The sequence below is a fragment of the Schistocerca gregaria genome, chromosome X (genome assembly GCF_023897955.1).
Source record: "Schistocerca gregaria isolate iqSchGreg1 chromosome X, iqSchGreg1.2, whole genome shotgun sequence".
Taxonomy (NCBI): Eukaryota; Metazoa; Arthropoda; class Insecta; order Orthoptera; family Acrididae; genus Schistocerca; species Schistocerca gregaria.
Window position 1 is genome coordinate 665,414,728 of NC_064931.1, and position 17,929 is coordinate 665,432,656.

At 45.9% G+C, this 17,929-nt stretch overlaps 1 protein-coding gene across 1 annotated transcript in view; it reads left to right on the forward strand.

Moving 5' to 3' along the window:
• The window catches only part of LOC126298944 (alkaline phosphatase-like), a 1,012,316-nt gene that overhangs the window by 512,407 nt on the left and 481,980 nt on the right, over window positions 1-17,929 (forward strand). Inside the window, exon 4 of the mRNA XM_049990545.1 lies at window positions 15,938-16,116. Coding sequence (XP_049846502.1) covers window positions 15,938-16,116 — 179 coding nt within the window. The remainder of the gene's footprint in view (window positions 1-15,937; window positions 16,117-17,929) is intronic.

Here is a 17,929-nt window from a genome sequence, read left to right on the forward strand (position 1 = left end):
CAGTGGTCGGCGGAAGGTGCACGTGCCCGTCGACCTGGGACCGGACCGCAGCGACGCACGGATGCACGCCAAGACCGTAGGATCCTACGCAGTGCCGTAGGGGACCGCACCGCCACTTCCCAGCAAATTAGGGACACTGTTGCTCCTGGGGTATCGGCGAGGACCATTCGCAACCGTCTCCATGAAGCTGGGCTACGGTCCCACACACCGTTAGGCCGTCTTCCGCTCACGCCCCAACATCGTGCAGCCCGCCTCCAGTGATGTCGCGACAGGCGTGAATGGAGGGACGAATGGAGACGTGTCGTCTTCAGCGATGAGAGTCGCTTCTGCCTTGGTGCCAATGATGGTCGTGTGCGTGTTTGGCGCCGTGCAGGTGAGCGCCACAATCAGGACTGCATACGACCGAGGCACACAGGGCCAACACCCGGCATCATGGTGTGGGGAGCGATCTCCTACACTGGCCGTACACCTCTGGTGATCGTCGAGGGGACACTGAATAGTGCACGGTACATCCAAACCGTCATCGAACCCATCGTTCTACCATTCCTAGACCGGCAAGGGAACTTGCTGTTCCAACAGGACAATGCACGTCCGCATGTATCCTGTGCCACCCAACGTGCACTAGAAGGTGTAAGTCAACTACCCTGGCCAGTAAGATCTCCGGATCTGTCCCCCATTGAGCATGTTTGGGACTGGATGAAGCGTCGTCTCACGCGGTCTGCACGTCCAGCACGAACGCTGGTCCAACTGAGGCGCCAGGTGGAAATGGCATGGCAAGCCGTTCCACAGGACTACATCCAGCATCTCTGCGATCGTCTCCATGGGAGAATAGCAGCCTGCATTGGTGCGAAAGGTGGATATACACTGTACTAGTGCCGACATTGTGCATGCTCTGTTGCCTGTGTCTATGTGTCTGTGGTTCTGTCAGTGTAATCATGTGATTTATCTGCCCCCAGGAATGTGTCAATAAAGTTTCCCCTTCCTGGGACAATGAATTCACGGTGTTCTTATTTCAATTTCCCGGTGTGTATTTTAGAGTTACCCGTAATACTATAGGGCATACCATTTGTATTAATAAGGAACTGGCAACCCGCCCCCCCCCCCTCCCACCACTTGACTGTATCCCTGTCATCCCGCTTGCTAGGAATGACATGGGGTTTTATTAGAACCAAAAAAATATAAAAGTTCAAAAAATGTCCGCCAGATTTAGGGAAATCACGGAAAACCTAAATCAGGATGGCTGGAGACGGGATTGAACCGTCGTCCTCCCGAATGCGAGTCCAGTGTGCTAACCACCGCGACACCTCGCTCGGTCGAACAGCACTGTAAAGCATGTCCGGAGTTATGGTGAGGCATTGGCGTCGGATGTTGTCTTTCAGCATCCCTAGAGATGTCGGTCAATCACGATACAGTTGCGACTTCAGGTAACCCCAAAGCCAATAACAATCGCACGGACTGTGGACTGGGGACCTGGGAGGCCAAGCATGACAAAAGTGGACGCGCGCAAGAGATCTTTCACGCGTCTAACAATATGGGGTGGAGCGCCATCCTGCATAAACATCGTACGTTCCAGCAGGTGTTTATCAGCCAGGCTAGGGACGATGCGATTCTGTAACATATTGGCGTACCTCTCACCCGTCACGGTAGCAGTTACAAAACCAGAATCACGCATTTCCTCGAAGAAAAAAGGTCCGATAACGGTAGATGTGGTAAATCCAACCCATACCGTGACTGTCTTGTTGTGCAATGGAGTTTCCATGACAGTTCTAGGACTTTCGGTATCCCAAATTCTGCAGTTGTGGGCGTTGACAGACCCTCGGATCATTAAATGAGCTTCGTCGGTCCACAACACGTTACTCAACCTATCGTCATCTTCCGCCATTTTTTGAAACGCCCACATCGCAAATGCCCTCCGCTTCACTAAATCGCCAAGTAACAGTTCATGATGCCGATGGATTTTGTACGGATGGCATCGGAGGGTACGCCTCAGTGCCAACCAAACAGTAGTGTATGGAATGCCGGTGCGACGTGCGACTGCAAGAGCGCTGACTTCCCCGTGCATAGACGAACCAGCTACAGCCTAAATTTCTTCCTGAACTGTCTCAGCAGCATTAAGCCTTGTGCTGGGTCGGCCACTACGGGGTCTATCGTCTAAACAACCCGTGCTTCGAACTTCGAAATCATTCTCGCCACAGCTGCATTTGTCAACGGACCTTTACCCGTTCCAATCCCCTTCCTATAGGATCGTAACGCTGAACTAACACATTCCTAATTCTGATAATACAGCTTCACTAAAAGCGCCTTTTCAGGTAACGTTAACATGCTGCGACTGCTGGCGCATCTGATCCTCTCTCTCATTACAGCTCTTTTTATACACGATTGTCATGCGCAGTCACTGACGTTTTACTGTCCAGCGCCATCTGTTGGACATTTTGTGAACTTTGTTTTTTTTTTTTTTGTTCTAATAAAACCCCATGTCATTCCAAGCATGTGTGTCAGTTTTTACCTCTCTATCTACATTATTCCGTAGTTTATGAAGTTTTCAATTTTATACTGACTTTTTGATCACCCGGTACATCAGTGATATTACAATACAGTCCTTTTGAAGGTGCCCAAGTCGACAGTTGGTAAAGAGACTGTGAGATGGAAACGCGAAGGAGCAACCATACCCAGGCAGACCTCAAGTCCTGACAGACATGGAGCGTCGAATATTGCGTGGAGTGGTTGTAAAAAATGCATGAAACCTACGGAAGAAATCACTCGTGGGTTTCAAATGGCTACCAGCACCCCACCTATCGCTGTTACTGTGCGTAGGGAGACAAAAAAGGGTACAATGGTCGAGTGTCTCTTCCTAAGACACACATCTCTGCAGTCAATGGTGAATGATGGTTGAGGCGGTGTAAAAAGAGGCTGTCGACAACGGATAACTGGAAACGAGTGAGTTTGAGTTATGAATTGCGCGGTACCCCACGGCAGTCAGATGGAAGGGTTTGGATTTGGCGAATGCTTGGAGAACGTTATCTGATGTCATGTGTAGTTCCAACAGTGAAGTACGGAGGAGGTGGTGCTACGGTGTGGGGATGTTTTTAATGGTTAAGGTATGTTCCCATTATTCTGCTTAAGAAAACGCCAATTGCGGCAGGATACGAACACATTTTACAACACTGTGTACTGCGTGACGTAGGAGATGATGTTTGCTTGTCTCAGCATGACAATGCACCCTATTATAAATCAGCATATGTGAAGCAGTGATGTGTGAAAAAAAACATTAGTTAACTGGCTTGGGCTGCCCAGGATTCTGACGTCAACCCAACACAGCATCACTGGGATATGTTAGAACGTCAACTTCTCTCAAAACCCCCAGTGTACAACAACACTCTGTTCCCTGATTTCGGATCTTGAGGAAGAATGGTCTGACATTCCTCCATTGACATTCAGACACATCATTGAAAGTGTCCCAATCAGAGTTGACGCCGTCATAAAGGCGCACGGTGGACTTACCTCCTATTAATGACATTTAATAGGTGTGCGGATGCTTTTTATTAGGCAATTTATATGATGAAGAGCGACATATGGAGTGTCTCTCCTAAGAGACGTCAGGCGCATTTTCTCTGGTGTTTCAGCACATATTTTCAATTTCATTTCTACAGTGTGAAGATGGAGTCGGCCCAAACGGTTATTACTCATCACATGTTTCATACGACGCTCAGTATCTACAGGAAGCTTCGGTTTGTATCCAGTCACAAACAAAATTATTTTTAAAGTGGAAGTTAACGCGTCTGTTCGATAGAACGGTTCCAGATTAGTGTATTGTGACATACGGTCTAGCCATATGTATTGAAAAGGATAATAAGGTCTGAAAAATAACCAGTACGATTGAGTAGTGCTGCTGTACAGAGGTAGCACACAGCGCGGGTAAGTAGGGCAAAAACGTGGCTAACAAAGGTTTTATTGTATTTAATACTCCTGGGAAGGCGACATCGATTTTGATCCAATGACTGCATATGCCACTTGGGGCATAGTAGACGTACTGATAATGGTTTCAACATCGTCCACCAGCAGATAGCGTTGTGGCATAGCTACCAGAACACCATCAACCTTTTCATAGGGATTGCTTACAGCCAGATGGCTTTGTGTGATGCAAACTTGTGAAGCAAGCAGGCAACCATGCCACGGAGATGCACTGGTACTTCCTACAACCAACCGAGCGAGTTTGAAAGGGGTGAAATTGTGGTCTTCTGAGGGGCAGAATGATCCTTTCGGAGAATCGCCACGCAAGTTGGAGGTGCTGCGTCAGTTGTGCAACGATGCTTGTATCAGTGGTTACGTGAACATTCTCAGACACGTAGACGAGGTTCCGGACGTCCCCGCATGACAGACGCCCGCAAGGATCGTCTTATTGTAAGGGCAACAGTGGCAGATCGTACAGCCACGACGGCACAGATATGAGGACTTGTGACCCGATCAGTAAGATTAAGAGCACACGCACGTCTAGCCTGTCTCCCCCCCCATCCTATAGCATCGACGTGCACGGCTCGACTGATTCCGTCAGAGGGTCACTTGGGAGATGCTTTGGCGCGCTGTGGTCTTCAGTGATGATAGCAGATCCTGCCTGCACGCAAGTAATGGTCGTTTGCGCTTAGAACGTAGACCTAGTGAGCACTATCTCGTAGAGTGTATTCCTCCAAGACACACTGGTCCCACTCCATGGATGCAATAAGCTACAATTCTAGTTCACCTTTGGTATTTCTGGAGGGGCGCTAACCAGCGCTCAGTACGGGCAGAAAGTTGTTAGACCCATTCTTTTGCCATTCTTGCAACAGGAAGCTGATGTGTTGTTACAACAGAGTAATGCTCGCCCACATACTGCCTGTGAAACTCAACGTTCTCTGTAAGACGTGCAACAAATTCCCTGGCCAGCTCGATCTCCGGACTTGGCTCCAATTGAGCAGGTGTGATACATGATTAGACAAGAAGTGACTCGTGCGACTCGTCAGCCAACAGCTCGTACAGAACAACGGGAACAGCTCGAGCAGGCCTGCCGTAACGTATCCCAGGACAGTACTTGTCATCTGTACGATCAGTTGGATGCCAGTGTCAGGCTACACAATGTACTAATATGGTATTTCAGCATGAGTCGATAACTGGAACCTCAGAACCGCTTGTTCTATTGATCTGTAAATGAAATCATTTTTTGTAGTCCATATTTACTGTTGCAGCAGTAAATCCTGGGTGAATTGGGAAGCTCAAAAATGGTGCACTATTTTTTCCCCAGGAGTTTTCATATCTCTAAACTGAAAACCACAATAAACTAACTTGCGACCTTTCTATCGAATGGCCACGCTAAATTCCGCTGTAAAATACTTCCCTTTGTAATTGGAAACAAACTGGCGCTTTCCGTTGACGCTAGGCGACGCATGAAACATGTGATAAGCGGTACTTGTTTGGCCCGAGTCCATCTACACTCTGTCGAAACCGAAATTGAAAATAATATGCGGAAACATTAGCCAAAATCCGCCTGACCACTTAGGAGAGAACCCGGTATATGCAGAGTGTTACAGCTACCCCTAATAATGTTGTTTCATGCAACTCGCAACTCTATATCTGGCCTTCAAAAAATATGTGCGAACATTTCATATTCTCGCGCATGCTACGCACTAATTCTTAGTCCTGCAGAGAAAATGAGCAGGACCTTTCTGTAGGAAATTTAACGTGGTTAGATTTTATACAAGGATACAGTTCCGTTGCAGGCCTTTGTTCTCGAATTATTCAAGAAAACGCAGAAAAGTGACCCTCAAACTCATTTCCACTTCCACTCTCACACTCATCCCTCACCGGTCGTGATTTCTAGTATGTTGTTCGTAGCACTCACTCCCACCACTGTACAGAAATTTCCGATTACACAAATTATTCCTAATATTCGACCTTTTCTGGTCTCCAATTATTGGGCTATTACGTCGCCAGTATAGCCGGCTATTTTGTTAACATTATTGACTTAAACGTGCCCGTGAGGGCAATGAATGAAAAACGACTTTTGTAAACGTTGCACCAAAACGAATTACGATGACAATTCGATGCAAAGTTCGTTATCACAAGCACAGTAGTTTCGTATCAGAGGGCCTGACGAATACAATGATTTTATTGTTTATTTTATGCTGTCAAAATTCACAAAAATTTTAGGTGAAATTAAAAAAAAGGTAATTTTACAATTCGTAAGTGCTCCGCTAAGCCGATGGCGTAATAAGGCCTGTCATTGAAGATAAAAAAAAGGTATAATGTGGGATTTAATTCGTGCAGTAGCACACTTTTGTACACTGTTACGTGGGAGTGCCATGAAGACACACCAGAAATCTTGACCGGTGGACGCTGAGTGTGGCAATGAGTGCGTTTGAAGGTCACTTTTATACATTTTTCTTGAATAACTCGTGAACTACGACCTCTAGCGAAAACGTATCGCAGTACAAAATTTAGGTACTTAAAATTTCTCACAAAAATTTGCTGTTCATTTTTTCTGTAGGACTAATAGTTTGCACGTAGAGAGCGAGAAAGTGTGAAACCCTCGACCGTGATTTTTGAAGGCCAGATATAACGTTGTGGTTTCCATCAAACGACATCGCTAGGGTCAGCTGAATCACTTCGTACATGGTGAACGCTCTCAGAGGGATCCAAGCCGTCTGGCGGGTCGTTACTGAGTATAAGGCAATTTTATTTATTCGGTTTGTTACCGCAGTCACCCTTGTTCCTGTGAAAAGACCTTGACAACAGTGAATGAATCTGTAACACGCGGTAACCATAATGTACAACACAGAGTATTGCGAAACTCCCAAATACAGAAGTACAGCAATGTTGTTTCTATCGGTGAGGGAGCAGCTCAGCGTAAAATAGTTGTACCGGTCTTCCTTTGCATTCAGCGAATCCATACACCAGCTATATACACGGTGATTTTTTTCACCGTGATCGATGAGAGGATCCAGAATAAAAAGGGTCTACTGAACTTATGTCCACAAATTCGTGGTTTCGATCCTTGAGACCATTTATTCAATCATATTTCGTTACAGAGACTGCGGTCTAATACGCGCTGTACCATGCAGTCACTGTTCAATATGCATGCTTTCCTCCTAGATAGTGGTACTGTTCTTATATGTCATGATCTAGGGCCCTCTCTTGCCATAGTAATTGGTAATATTGTGTCTGTGACAGTTCTCTTACTGACTCACCTTGTACTGGATGTGTTACAGCGTTGTACACAACGCTTTAGTATTCGAATCGAGAGCTTGTCGACATGGCGTTTAGTTACGGAAAGGCAAAATGTAACGTGCGGTGGGGTGCAAACTTGTACCAGGAGACCCATCCCCGCAAACAACAATAACAGCATTCAGTGAAACTTCCTGGCAGATTAAAACTGTGTGTCGGACCGAGACTCGAACTCGCGTCCTTTGCCTTTCGCGGGCAAGTGCTCTACCAACTGAGCTACCCAAGCACGACTCACGCCCCGTCCTCACAGCTTTACTTCTGCCAGTACCTCGTCTCCTACCTTCCAAACTTAACAGAAGCTCTGCTGCGAACCTTGCAGAACTAGCACTCCTGAAAGAAAGGATATTATGGAGACATGGCTTAGCCACAGCCTGGGGGATGTTTCATTCTAACAGCATTCAGTGTTTGCAACAGTGTTTTGCTGTTTCACTGATGCAGGGTTGTTTCGGGAAGTAGAAAACCATGAAGGACGTGCCCGAAATGTTCGGACACCAGACTTGGAGGAAAATGATTAACACTGTGGAAGGCGACTGCCGTGTCAGTTGGCTCGCCAGTACAGGGTAAGCTAGACGACCGTGTGGAACATTCCCCATGACAATTGTTACTACCCTTATCACCGACAGATTGTCCGCATCGGCAGCAGTTTTGTCACTGGTTTCTTCGCCGTGTCATCACGACTCCTGGATATGTATCATTCATCCTACTCACAGAGGAAGCCACCTTTAAACGGAGTGGTATCTTCAACTTCAATAACAGTCATCTGTGGAATAGTATGCAGAACCTCCACGGTATGGTGACAGCGAATCATCAGCATCGATGCAGCCGGAATGTGTGGACCGGGAAAATTGGCGATCGTATTTTGTGACCAGTCTTCCTTTCACGTCGCCTAACAGGCTGGAACTATTGGCGTTCCTTGCGGGTGACTTTGCCTCCCCTGCTGGAAGAAGTGCCATTGATGATTCAAAGGGTTATGTAGCTGCTACACGATAGTGCTACACTCCACTTCGCCGGACGAATCTCAATCATGTCGTCCTTGGTCTATGGATCGGACGAGGGGGTCCAGTCCCATGGCCTGCTCGTTCACCGGATCTCAACCCGTGCGATTTCTGGCTATTGGGCCATCTCAAAAGCATCGTGTATGGAGAGCCCATTCCATATGTGGAGACACTGGAGCAGCGTATTCATGCTGCCTTTGACACTGTTCGGATACAGCCTGGCCGATGTGAACGTGAGATACAGAACACGCTACCGCAAGTACGCTCATGCATTGAGGCACATGGAAACCATTTTCAACACATACTGTAACTGTGGCTGTATGGTACAGCGCGTATTAGACCGCAACCTCTGTAACAACGTATGACTGAATAAATGGTCCCCATCTTGGAAACTAGCACACTGGACTCGCATTCGGGAGGACGACTCTTCAATCTCGCGTCCGGCCATCCTGATTTAGGTTTCCCGTGATTTCCCTAAATCACTCCAGTCAAATGCCGGGATGGTTCCTTTGAAAGGGCACGACCGACTTCCTTCCCCATCCTTGCCTAATCCGCTGAGACTGATGACCTCGCTGTCTGGTCTCCTCCCCCAAACAACCCAACTCCTAGCTTGGAAACCATGTATTCCGTACATAAGTTCATTTGACCTTTTTTGTTCTTCATCCTCCCATCGATCAATCCCTAGAGTGTGTACACGGTGGAAAAAAGCACCCTGTATTGACCAACTCTTCATCAATAAGTATTAGTATTACTTTGTATCACTGTTAACGCACATCTATCAGTTCCGGAAAACAAAACTCTAGAGAGAGCCGAGCAGTGCTGAATGCACATTTGAGAGCAACATATTAAAAGAGGGCATTACTCTTTTAAACAGCAGGAATCGTGAGCAAATGGAAAGAAGACACGCAGCACACACCGTCGACATTTGAACTGTTTTGCACTATTTTCAGTGCAACACAGATACGGAGGTGAATGGAGCAAGAAACCGAACGAAATTCAGTATCTCTGTAACGACCCACCGGAGACCGCGGGTACATTATGTTGTTGTTGTTGTTGTTGTCTTCAGTCCTGAGACTGGTTTGATGCAGCTCTCCATGCTACTCTATCCTGTGCAAGCTGCTTCATCTCCCAGTACCTACTGCAACCTACATCCTTCTGAATCTGCTTAGTGTACTCATCTCTCGGTCTCCCTCTACGATTTTTACCCTCCACGCTGCCCTCCAATGCTAAATTTGTGATCCCTTGATGCCTCAGAACATGTCCTACCAACCGATCCCTTCTTCTAGTCAAGTTGTGCCACAAACTTCTCTTCTCCCCAATCCTATTCAATACCTCCTCATTAGTTACGTGATCTATCCACCTTATCTTCAGTATTCTTCTGTAGCACCACATTTCGAAAGCTTCTATTCTCTTCTTGTCCAAACTAGTTATCGTCCATGTTTCACTTCCCTACATGGCTACACTCCAAACAAATACTTTCAGAAACGACTTCCTGATACATAAATCTATATTCGATGTTAAAAAATTTCTCTTCTTCAGAAACGCTTTCCTTGCCATTGCCAGTCTACATTTTATATCCTCTCTACTTCGACCATCATCAGTTATTTTACTTCCTAAATAGCAAAACTCCTTTACTACTTGAAGTGTCTCATTTCCTAATCTAATTCCCTCAGCATCACCCGATTTAATTTGACTACATTCCATTATCCTCGTTTTGCTTTTGTTAATGTTCATCTTATATCCTCCTTTCAAGACACTGTCCATTCCGTTCAACTGCTCTTCCAAGTCCTTTGCCGTCTCTGACAGAATTACAATGTCATCGGCGAACCTCAAAGTTTTTACTTCGTCTCCATGAATTTTAATACCTACTCCAAATTTTTCTTTTGTTTCCTTTACTGCTTGCTCAATATACAGATTGAATAACATCGGGGAGAGGCTACAACCCTGTCTCACTCCTTTCCCAACCACTGCTTCCCTTTCATGCCCCTCGACTCTTATTACTGCCATCTGGTTTCTGTACAAATTGTAAATAGCCTTTCGCTCCCTGTATTTTACCCCTGCCACCTTTAGAATTTGAAAAAGAGTATTCCAGTCAACATTGTCAAAAGCTTTCTCTAAGTCTACAAATGCTAGAAACGTAGGTTTGCCTTTTCTTAATCTTTCTTCTAAGATAAGTCGTAAGGTCAGTATTGCCTCACGTGTTCCAACATTTCGACGGAATCCAAACTGATCCTCCCCGAGGTCTGCATCTACCAGTTTTTCCATTCGTCTGTAAAGAATTCGCGTTAGTATTTTGCAGCCGTGGCTTATTAAACTGATAGTTCGGTAATTTTCACATCTGTCAGCACCTGCTTTCTTTGGGATTGGAATTATTATATTCTTCTTGAAGTCTGAGGGTATTTCGCCTGTCTCATACATCTTGCTCACCAGCTGGTAGAGTTTTGTCAGGACTGGTTGTCCCAAGGCCGTCAGTAGTTCTAATGGAATGTTGTCTACTCCGGGGGCCTTGTTTCGACTCAGGTCTTTCAGTGCTCTGTCAAACTCTTCACGCAGTATCGTATCTCCCATTTCGTCTTCATCTACATCCTCTTCCATTTCCATAATATTGTCCTCAAGTAAATCGCCCTTGTATAAACCTTCTATATACTCCTTCCACCTTTCTGCCTTCCCTTCTTTGCTTAGAACTGGGCTGCCATCTGAGCTCTTGATATTCACACACGTGGTTCTCTTCTCTCCAAAGGTCTCTTTAATTTTCCTGTAGGCAGTATCTATCTTACCCCTAGTGAGATAAGCTTCTACATCCTTACATTTGTCCTCTAGCCATCCCTGTTTAGCCATTTTGCACTTCCTGTCGATCTCATTTTTGAGACGTTTGTATTCCTTTTTGCCTGCTTCATTTACTGCATTTTTATATTTTCTCCTTTCATCAATTAAATTCAATATTTCTTCTGTTACCCAAGGGTTTCTAGCAGCCCTCTTCTTTGTACCTACTTTATCCTCTGCTGCCTTCACTACTACATACCTCAGAGCTACCCATTCTTCTTCTACTGTATTTCTTTCCCCTATTCCTGTCAATTGTTCCCTTATGCTCTCCCTGAAACTCTGTACAACCTCTGGTTCTTTCAGTTTATCCAGGTCCCATCTCCTTAATTTCCCACATTTTTGCAGTTTCTTCAGTTTTAATCTACAGGTCATAACCAATAGATTGTGGTCAGAGTCCACATCTGCCCCTGGAAATGTCTTACAGCTTAAAACCTGGTTCCTAAATCTCTGTCTTACCATTATATAATCTATCTGATACCTTTTAGTATCTCCAGGGTTCTTCCACGTATACAACCTTCTTTCATGATTCTTAAACCAAGTGTTAGCTATGATTAAGTTGTGCTCTGTGCAAAATTCTACTAGGCGGCTTCCTCTTTCATTTCTTAGCCCCAATCCATATTCACCTACTATGTTTCCTTCTCTCCCTTTTCCTACACTCGAATTCCAGTCACCCATTACTATTAAATTTTCGTCTCCCTTCACTATCTGAATAATTTCTTTTATTTCATCGTACATTTCTTCAATTTCTTCATCATCTGCAGAGCTAGTTGGCATATAAACTTGTACTACTGTAGTAGGTGTGGGCTTCGTATCTATCTTGGCCACAATAATGCGTTCACTATGCTGTTTGTAGTAGCTTACCCGCATTCCTATTTTCCTATGCATTATTAAACCTACTCCTTCATTACCCCTATTTGATTTTGAGTTTATAACCCTGTAGCCACCTGACCAGAAGTCTTGTTCCTCCTGCCACCGAACTTCACTAATTCCCACTATATCTAACTTTAACCTATCCATTTCCCTTTTTAAATTTTCTAACCTACCTGCCCGATTAAGGGATCTGACATTCCACGCTCCGATCCGTAGAACGCCAGTTTTCTTTCTCCTGATAACGACATCCTCCTGAGTAGTCCCCGCCCGGAGATCCGAATTTGGGACTATTTTACCTCCGGAATATTTTACCCAAGAGGATGCCATCATCATTTAATCATACAGTAAAGCTGCATGTCCTCGGGAAAAATTACGGCTGTAGTTTCCCCTTTCTTTCAGCCGTTCGCAGTACCAGCACAGCAAGGCCGTTTTGGTTAATGTTGCAAGGCCAGATCAGTCAATCATCCAGACTGTTGCCCCTGCAACTACTGAAAAGGCTGCTGCCCCTCTTCAGGAACCACACGTTTGTCTGGCCTCTCAACAGATACCCCTCCGTTGTGGTTGCACCTACGGTACGGCCATCTGTATCGCTGAGGCACCCAAGCCTCCCCACCAACGGCAAGGTCCATGGTTCGTGGGGGGAGGGGGGTACATTATACGAAGATAAAAAGTAGGTATGCCTCAAAATCACCTGGACGTTTGTCGGTTGAATCCTAAGAGTCGTCATGTGCATTTTAGCTAGTGTTTCGGTATATATTTGCAAGTTTGTTTTTGCAACGTGTTGCTGGAGTCACCTCACAACAAATACAGCTCATCACATCTTTCATGCGACGTCCAATGTCGCTGGAGTCGTCGGTTTGTGTCCCGTTACGAACAAAGTCTTTTTTGTTGTGGAATTGTACGTGCCCTTTCAATACAGCAGTACAAAGTTAGTCTAATGCAATATTTGTTTTATCTATATGAATTAACGAGACAGGAAATCACGAAGAAAAACAAGTACTCCAGCAGCGAGTGAGCAGCACGATTACATAGCGTTGCAGTCGGCGCAGGCCATGGCGATACTGGCACTGCTCCAATACTGATTATTCATCGTATTTTACTGTCTCTGTTAATGCACATCGATGAGACGAGTATCATACTAGACTGTTTTGCGACAGATGTATCGAATGGGTACTTAAATTCCGTTTCAAATATCATATCGTTCGTAACAGGGAACAAACCGACGCTTTCCATTGACATTAGGAATAGCACGAAAGACGCGATGAGCAGTTTTTGTTTCAGGCGACTCGAGTTATAGCTCTCAAAAACGAAATGGCAAATATCTGCCGAAACAATAGAGAAAATACGCCTGACGACTCTTAGGAGGAACATCGGAAAACAGAATGGTGTTCAAAACCTATTCAAAACAAACGAACATAAAATAAAAATTATTTTCAGTGCTATGTTATATAATTTGCTCATAGATATGACTCGATGCCAGGTGGGTAACTTGATAGGGAGCTTCATTTCATGCATCACCTACGCGTTGAGAGTATAGTGGTGATTGGTGTTTGAAATGATCTGTTTTTGTAAAAATAAGTTTTTGCAATGATGTGTGATGATACGACAAGGCACCAGAGTACATTAGTGGTCTCTTCCTGTGACCATGTTATCAAGCCTAACAATGTGTACAGAGTATAACGAAACGGTACTGACAAACGTCCAGGGGTTGTAGGTCTTGTCTTGAGGAGGTGGCCTAGCCGCAAGCGTGTGACTACAACTTCGATGCTCTGAAGCGTCACTGAATGTAACAGGGATTCCTATTCTGAATTTGTTCCTCGAAAAACCAACTACAATCCACCGAAGTTTGACTGTGTCGTTTAGTTTGCGCCCTGTAAGATGGGAGTGCGCTGCGTCAGGTGATCAGTAAGCAGTGTGAAGGACCGTGACAAACGAAAAAAAAATGCCGTCTGCTGGTTTCAGGCAATCATACAAGCGTCTGATAGAATTTGACATGTGACCGTCTGGTAGGGCTGTACGACATTTAGACATGTGGGGGTTTGGATATAATAGTAGTCTGACTTTGGACTGATTGGGACCGTGGAGAGAATGACGCGCGTCATTAATGTTAGCACATCATAACCCCTTCACATGTGCTGCTGCCATCCGGGTACAAGTAATGGACTGGCTAGAGCACTCCGTATTATCCCTCGCCGTTAGTTGGAGACTAGTAGATGCCAGGTTACTGTATCTCCGCCCCATGCGTAGGCAGCCGTTAACACAACAGGCAGCTGCATCTCGAATGGTTTGTTGTCGCGTGGCGTTGCATTATTCTCACCCACTCAGTTTTGCACTAGCATGGATACTCATGGTTTGCAAGTATACATCTCTTCCGCAATTAACCATTGGCATTGTTGTGAGTGCCTTCTGAAACATACTGATTGTGTATTGATGCAGCAGTTCATTATGTTAGGATATACTAGTTACAACAAAATAAAACAATTGAGGTTGTAGGCAGTCAAAAGCTGCATTTCTGATCGAACGACAATAATGCAATACTGATTGTCCAGAACCAGGTACTGAGATAGAGGCCACTAGCCCATTGTGGAAGAGAGCAAGGGATGAAATCGAGCGACATTATGCCGAAAGAAACAACTGCTAGTGGAGTTATGCAACTGAGGAACTCAGTATGGTCAACGAGCCCGCCCGGTTAGTCGATCGGTCTAACGCACGGCTTTCCGGAGTGGGAAGGAGCGCCTCGTCCCCGGCACGAATCCGCCTGGCGGACTTGTGTCGAGGTCCGGTGAGCCGGCTAGTGTGTGGATGGTTTTTAGGCGGTTTTCCATCTGCCTCGGCGAATGCGGGCTGGTTCCCCTTATTTTGCCTCAGCTACACTATGTCGGCGATTGCTGCGCAAACAAGTTCTCCACGTACGCATACACCACCATTACTCTACCACGCAAACATAGGGGTTACAGTCGTCTAGTGTGAGACGTTCTCGGGAGGGGTGGGGGGGGGGGGGGGGTGGGGGCACGGGCGACCGAACTGCACAATAACCCTGCGAAAGTGGTTCGATGTGGGGCGGCGGAGGGGTAAAGTGGACTGCGGTAGTCGTCGTGGGGTTGTGGACCACTGCGGCTGCGGCGGGGACGGAGACTCTCCGTCGTTTCTAGGTCCCCGGTTAACATAAAATACAATACCATAAGGTGATGAACGAAGCACGAAGTCAGAGAACTGTTTTGGATACAGCTTTAAGAAGAGGGCATTTCTTTAAACCATTTGTGAGAATGGAGAAGTATCTGACAGATTCCTTCTACTTTTTTGGTTCGTAACGTAAAGTAATGCCAACGTGAAGTAAATTAAAAATAAATCTGAAATTTCATAAAAACTTTTCTAATTTAATTTATCTTTTGTTAATTACTCTGTTATTGTGGTCACGATTTTGCCTCGTGTAATCCCGCAGTCCACGATCTTCTGAGCTTATTGGGTACTCTACACCACACATAGAAAACAGTAACACAAAGTGCTTCCATTATTCATTCATCTGTTAATCGTGTATTTGGGGATTAAGACAGGCATATTTTACTACAGTATGATTTTTATGTGTGTACTACCTCTGGTCAGTGCGACGATGATAGTGTGCGCTGGCATGTTATACTGTCTCTAGTCAGTATGGTGATGTATGATGTGTGTATACATGTATCACCTCTGGTCGATATGGCGATGTATGTTGTGGTTCAAATGGCTCTACGCAGTATGGGACTTAACATCTGAGGGCATCATTCCCCTAAACTTAGAATTACTTAAACCTAACTAACGTAAGGACGTCACACACATCCATGCCCGAGGCAGGATTCGAACCTGCGACCGTAGCAGCAGCGCGGTTCCGGACTGAAGCACCTAGAACCGCTCGGGTGTGTGGTGTGTGCAGGTACGTTGTACAGACTGTCACCAGTATGGCGGTGCAAACATGTTGTACTGACTCTGATCAGTATGGTGGTGTATGGTGTGCGCAGGCATGGCGACAGGCATCGTGACGAACACACGTGTGACGCACGCGACGCCCGCTGCCCTGTATGCCCACTCGGCTAGCCGCTACTGGGAGGACGACTCCAAGATGTCGCCAGCCACGCGAAAGATCTGCAAGGACATCGCAAGACAGCTCGTCGAAGACACACCAGGTCGCAATATCACGGTAAGTATCAACTACACTCCAGTTCATTTATCTGCGTGCAACATGAAAGAGAGTATGTCACGATTCTACAGCTGACAATGTATAGTCGCAATTGTGTGTAACGGTCTCCAAATCCACAGTTGGCCAACAGGTTTAGCTTTCCCACGGTTTCCTAAAATCGCTTAAGGCGAATGCCGGGATGTTTCCGTTGAAGCGGCCACAACCAGTTTCCTTGAGCATCTTTATGGAGTCCGAATTTATGTTCCGTATTTGTGATATCGGTGTCGATGGGATAATAAATTAAACTCTTCCTTTACTTTTCCATGATCTAAATGGTGTGGTTATCGTTCCATAGATAGCCCATTCGAATACTGATGATAGGAGAAATTCTCATTGCCGGCATCAGGCTGACAAAGATGGCTCTGAGCACTATGGGACTTAACATCTGTGGTCATCAGTCCCCTACAACTTAGAACTACTTAAACCTAACTAACCTAAGGACATCACACACATCCATGCCCGAGGCAGCATTCGAACCTGCGACCGTAGCAGTCGCGCGGTTCCGGATTGAGCGCCTAGAACCGCTAGACCACCGCGGCCGGCGCTGACAAAGAGATACTAATGTGTGGCATACTATGTACCTGTTACTAGGCTCTGTGGTAGTACTCCATGTTGATTCGCAAACATCTCCGCAATGTATCAGAGAGTAAGAACATGTGATACTATTGACATTTGCCAGACTATCAAATAGCTACGCTCAGTTCTGCAGCCCTCTTAGTGCTTATTAGCGAAAAGGAGATTCAGTGACAGCACTGGCTGGAATGCTGTTCATGAATGGTAGCACAACAGGTTGAATCACCAGACTAACGTACAAATATGCAATCAGTCTGCGTGGGATAACCACGAGAGTGCTCGTACTGCTATACGAAATCGCACCCTCGACCACACCTTCAGGTGTACGTCCAGTGTGTCCAGCACGCAGGCAGGTTGGTCGCAGGCCCTCAACTAGCCACTTCCTAACCAATACACGACAATCACTGGAACAGCGGCAGAACGAGTTTTCATCAGAAAACGCAACAGACCTCCACCCTGTCCTCAAATGAGCTCTCGCTTGACACCACTGAAGTCGCAAATGGCGGTGGTTTGGGGTCAGCACAATGCACGTTACAGGGCGTCTGGCTCGTAGATGTCCCTGAAATAACCGGTCTGTAACAGTTCGTTGTGTCACTGTGGTGTCAACTGCTACTGAAATTGCTGCTGCAGCTGCAGTACAATGCGTCCAGAGCCCTATGCCGAAAACGACTGTCTTCCCTCTCGGAAGTGCCACGTGGCCGTCCGGAGTCCATCCATCTTGCGACCGTACATTCTCCTGACTACTGCTGCTAGCAGTCATGAACGGTGGCTGCATTCCTGCCAAGTGTTTTTACAGTGTCGTGGAAGGAACATCCAGCTTCTCGTAGCCCTATTACACGACCTCGTTCAAACTCTGTGAGGTGTTGATAATGGCGTCTTTGTCGCCTAAGAGGCATTCTTGAGTAATACCAACGCACCAGGTCCATTATCAAAGATAACTGTCACGACCGTTACAGCCAGTATTTAAAGCAAACCTGATTTGCATCCTCATAGTGGTGCTACTAACGCCACTCTCGTGTGCCTGGCGCGAAATTTGAGTAAACACGATATTTCAGATGTAGGAAAACGCCAACCATTTTTTTTTTTTGTTTCATGTCGAACAACTCCTTCTTGGTGTTGTGATTGTTTTTCCGTCAGTGTAGTTTGAGCAAGTTTTATGTGCCATTAAATTTAACGTCAGCATCATCAAAATGTTGGGGTA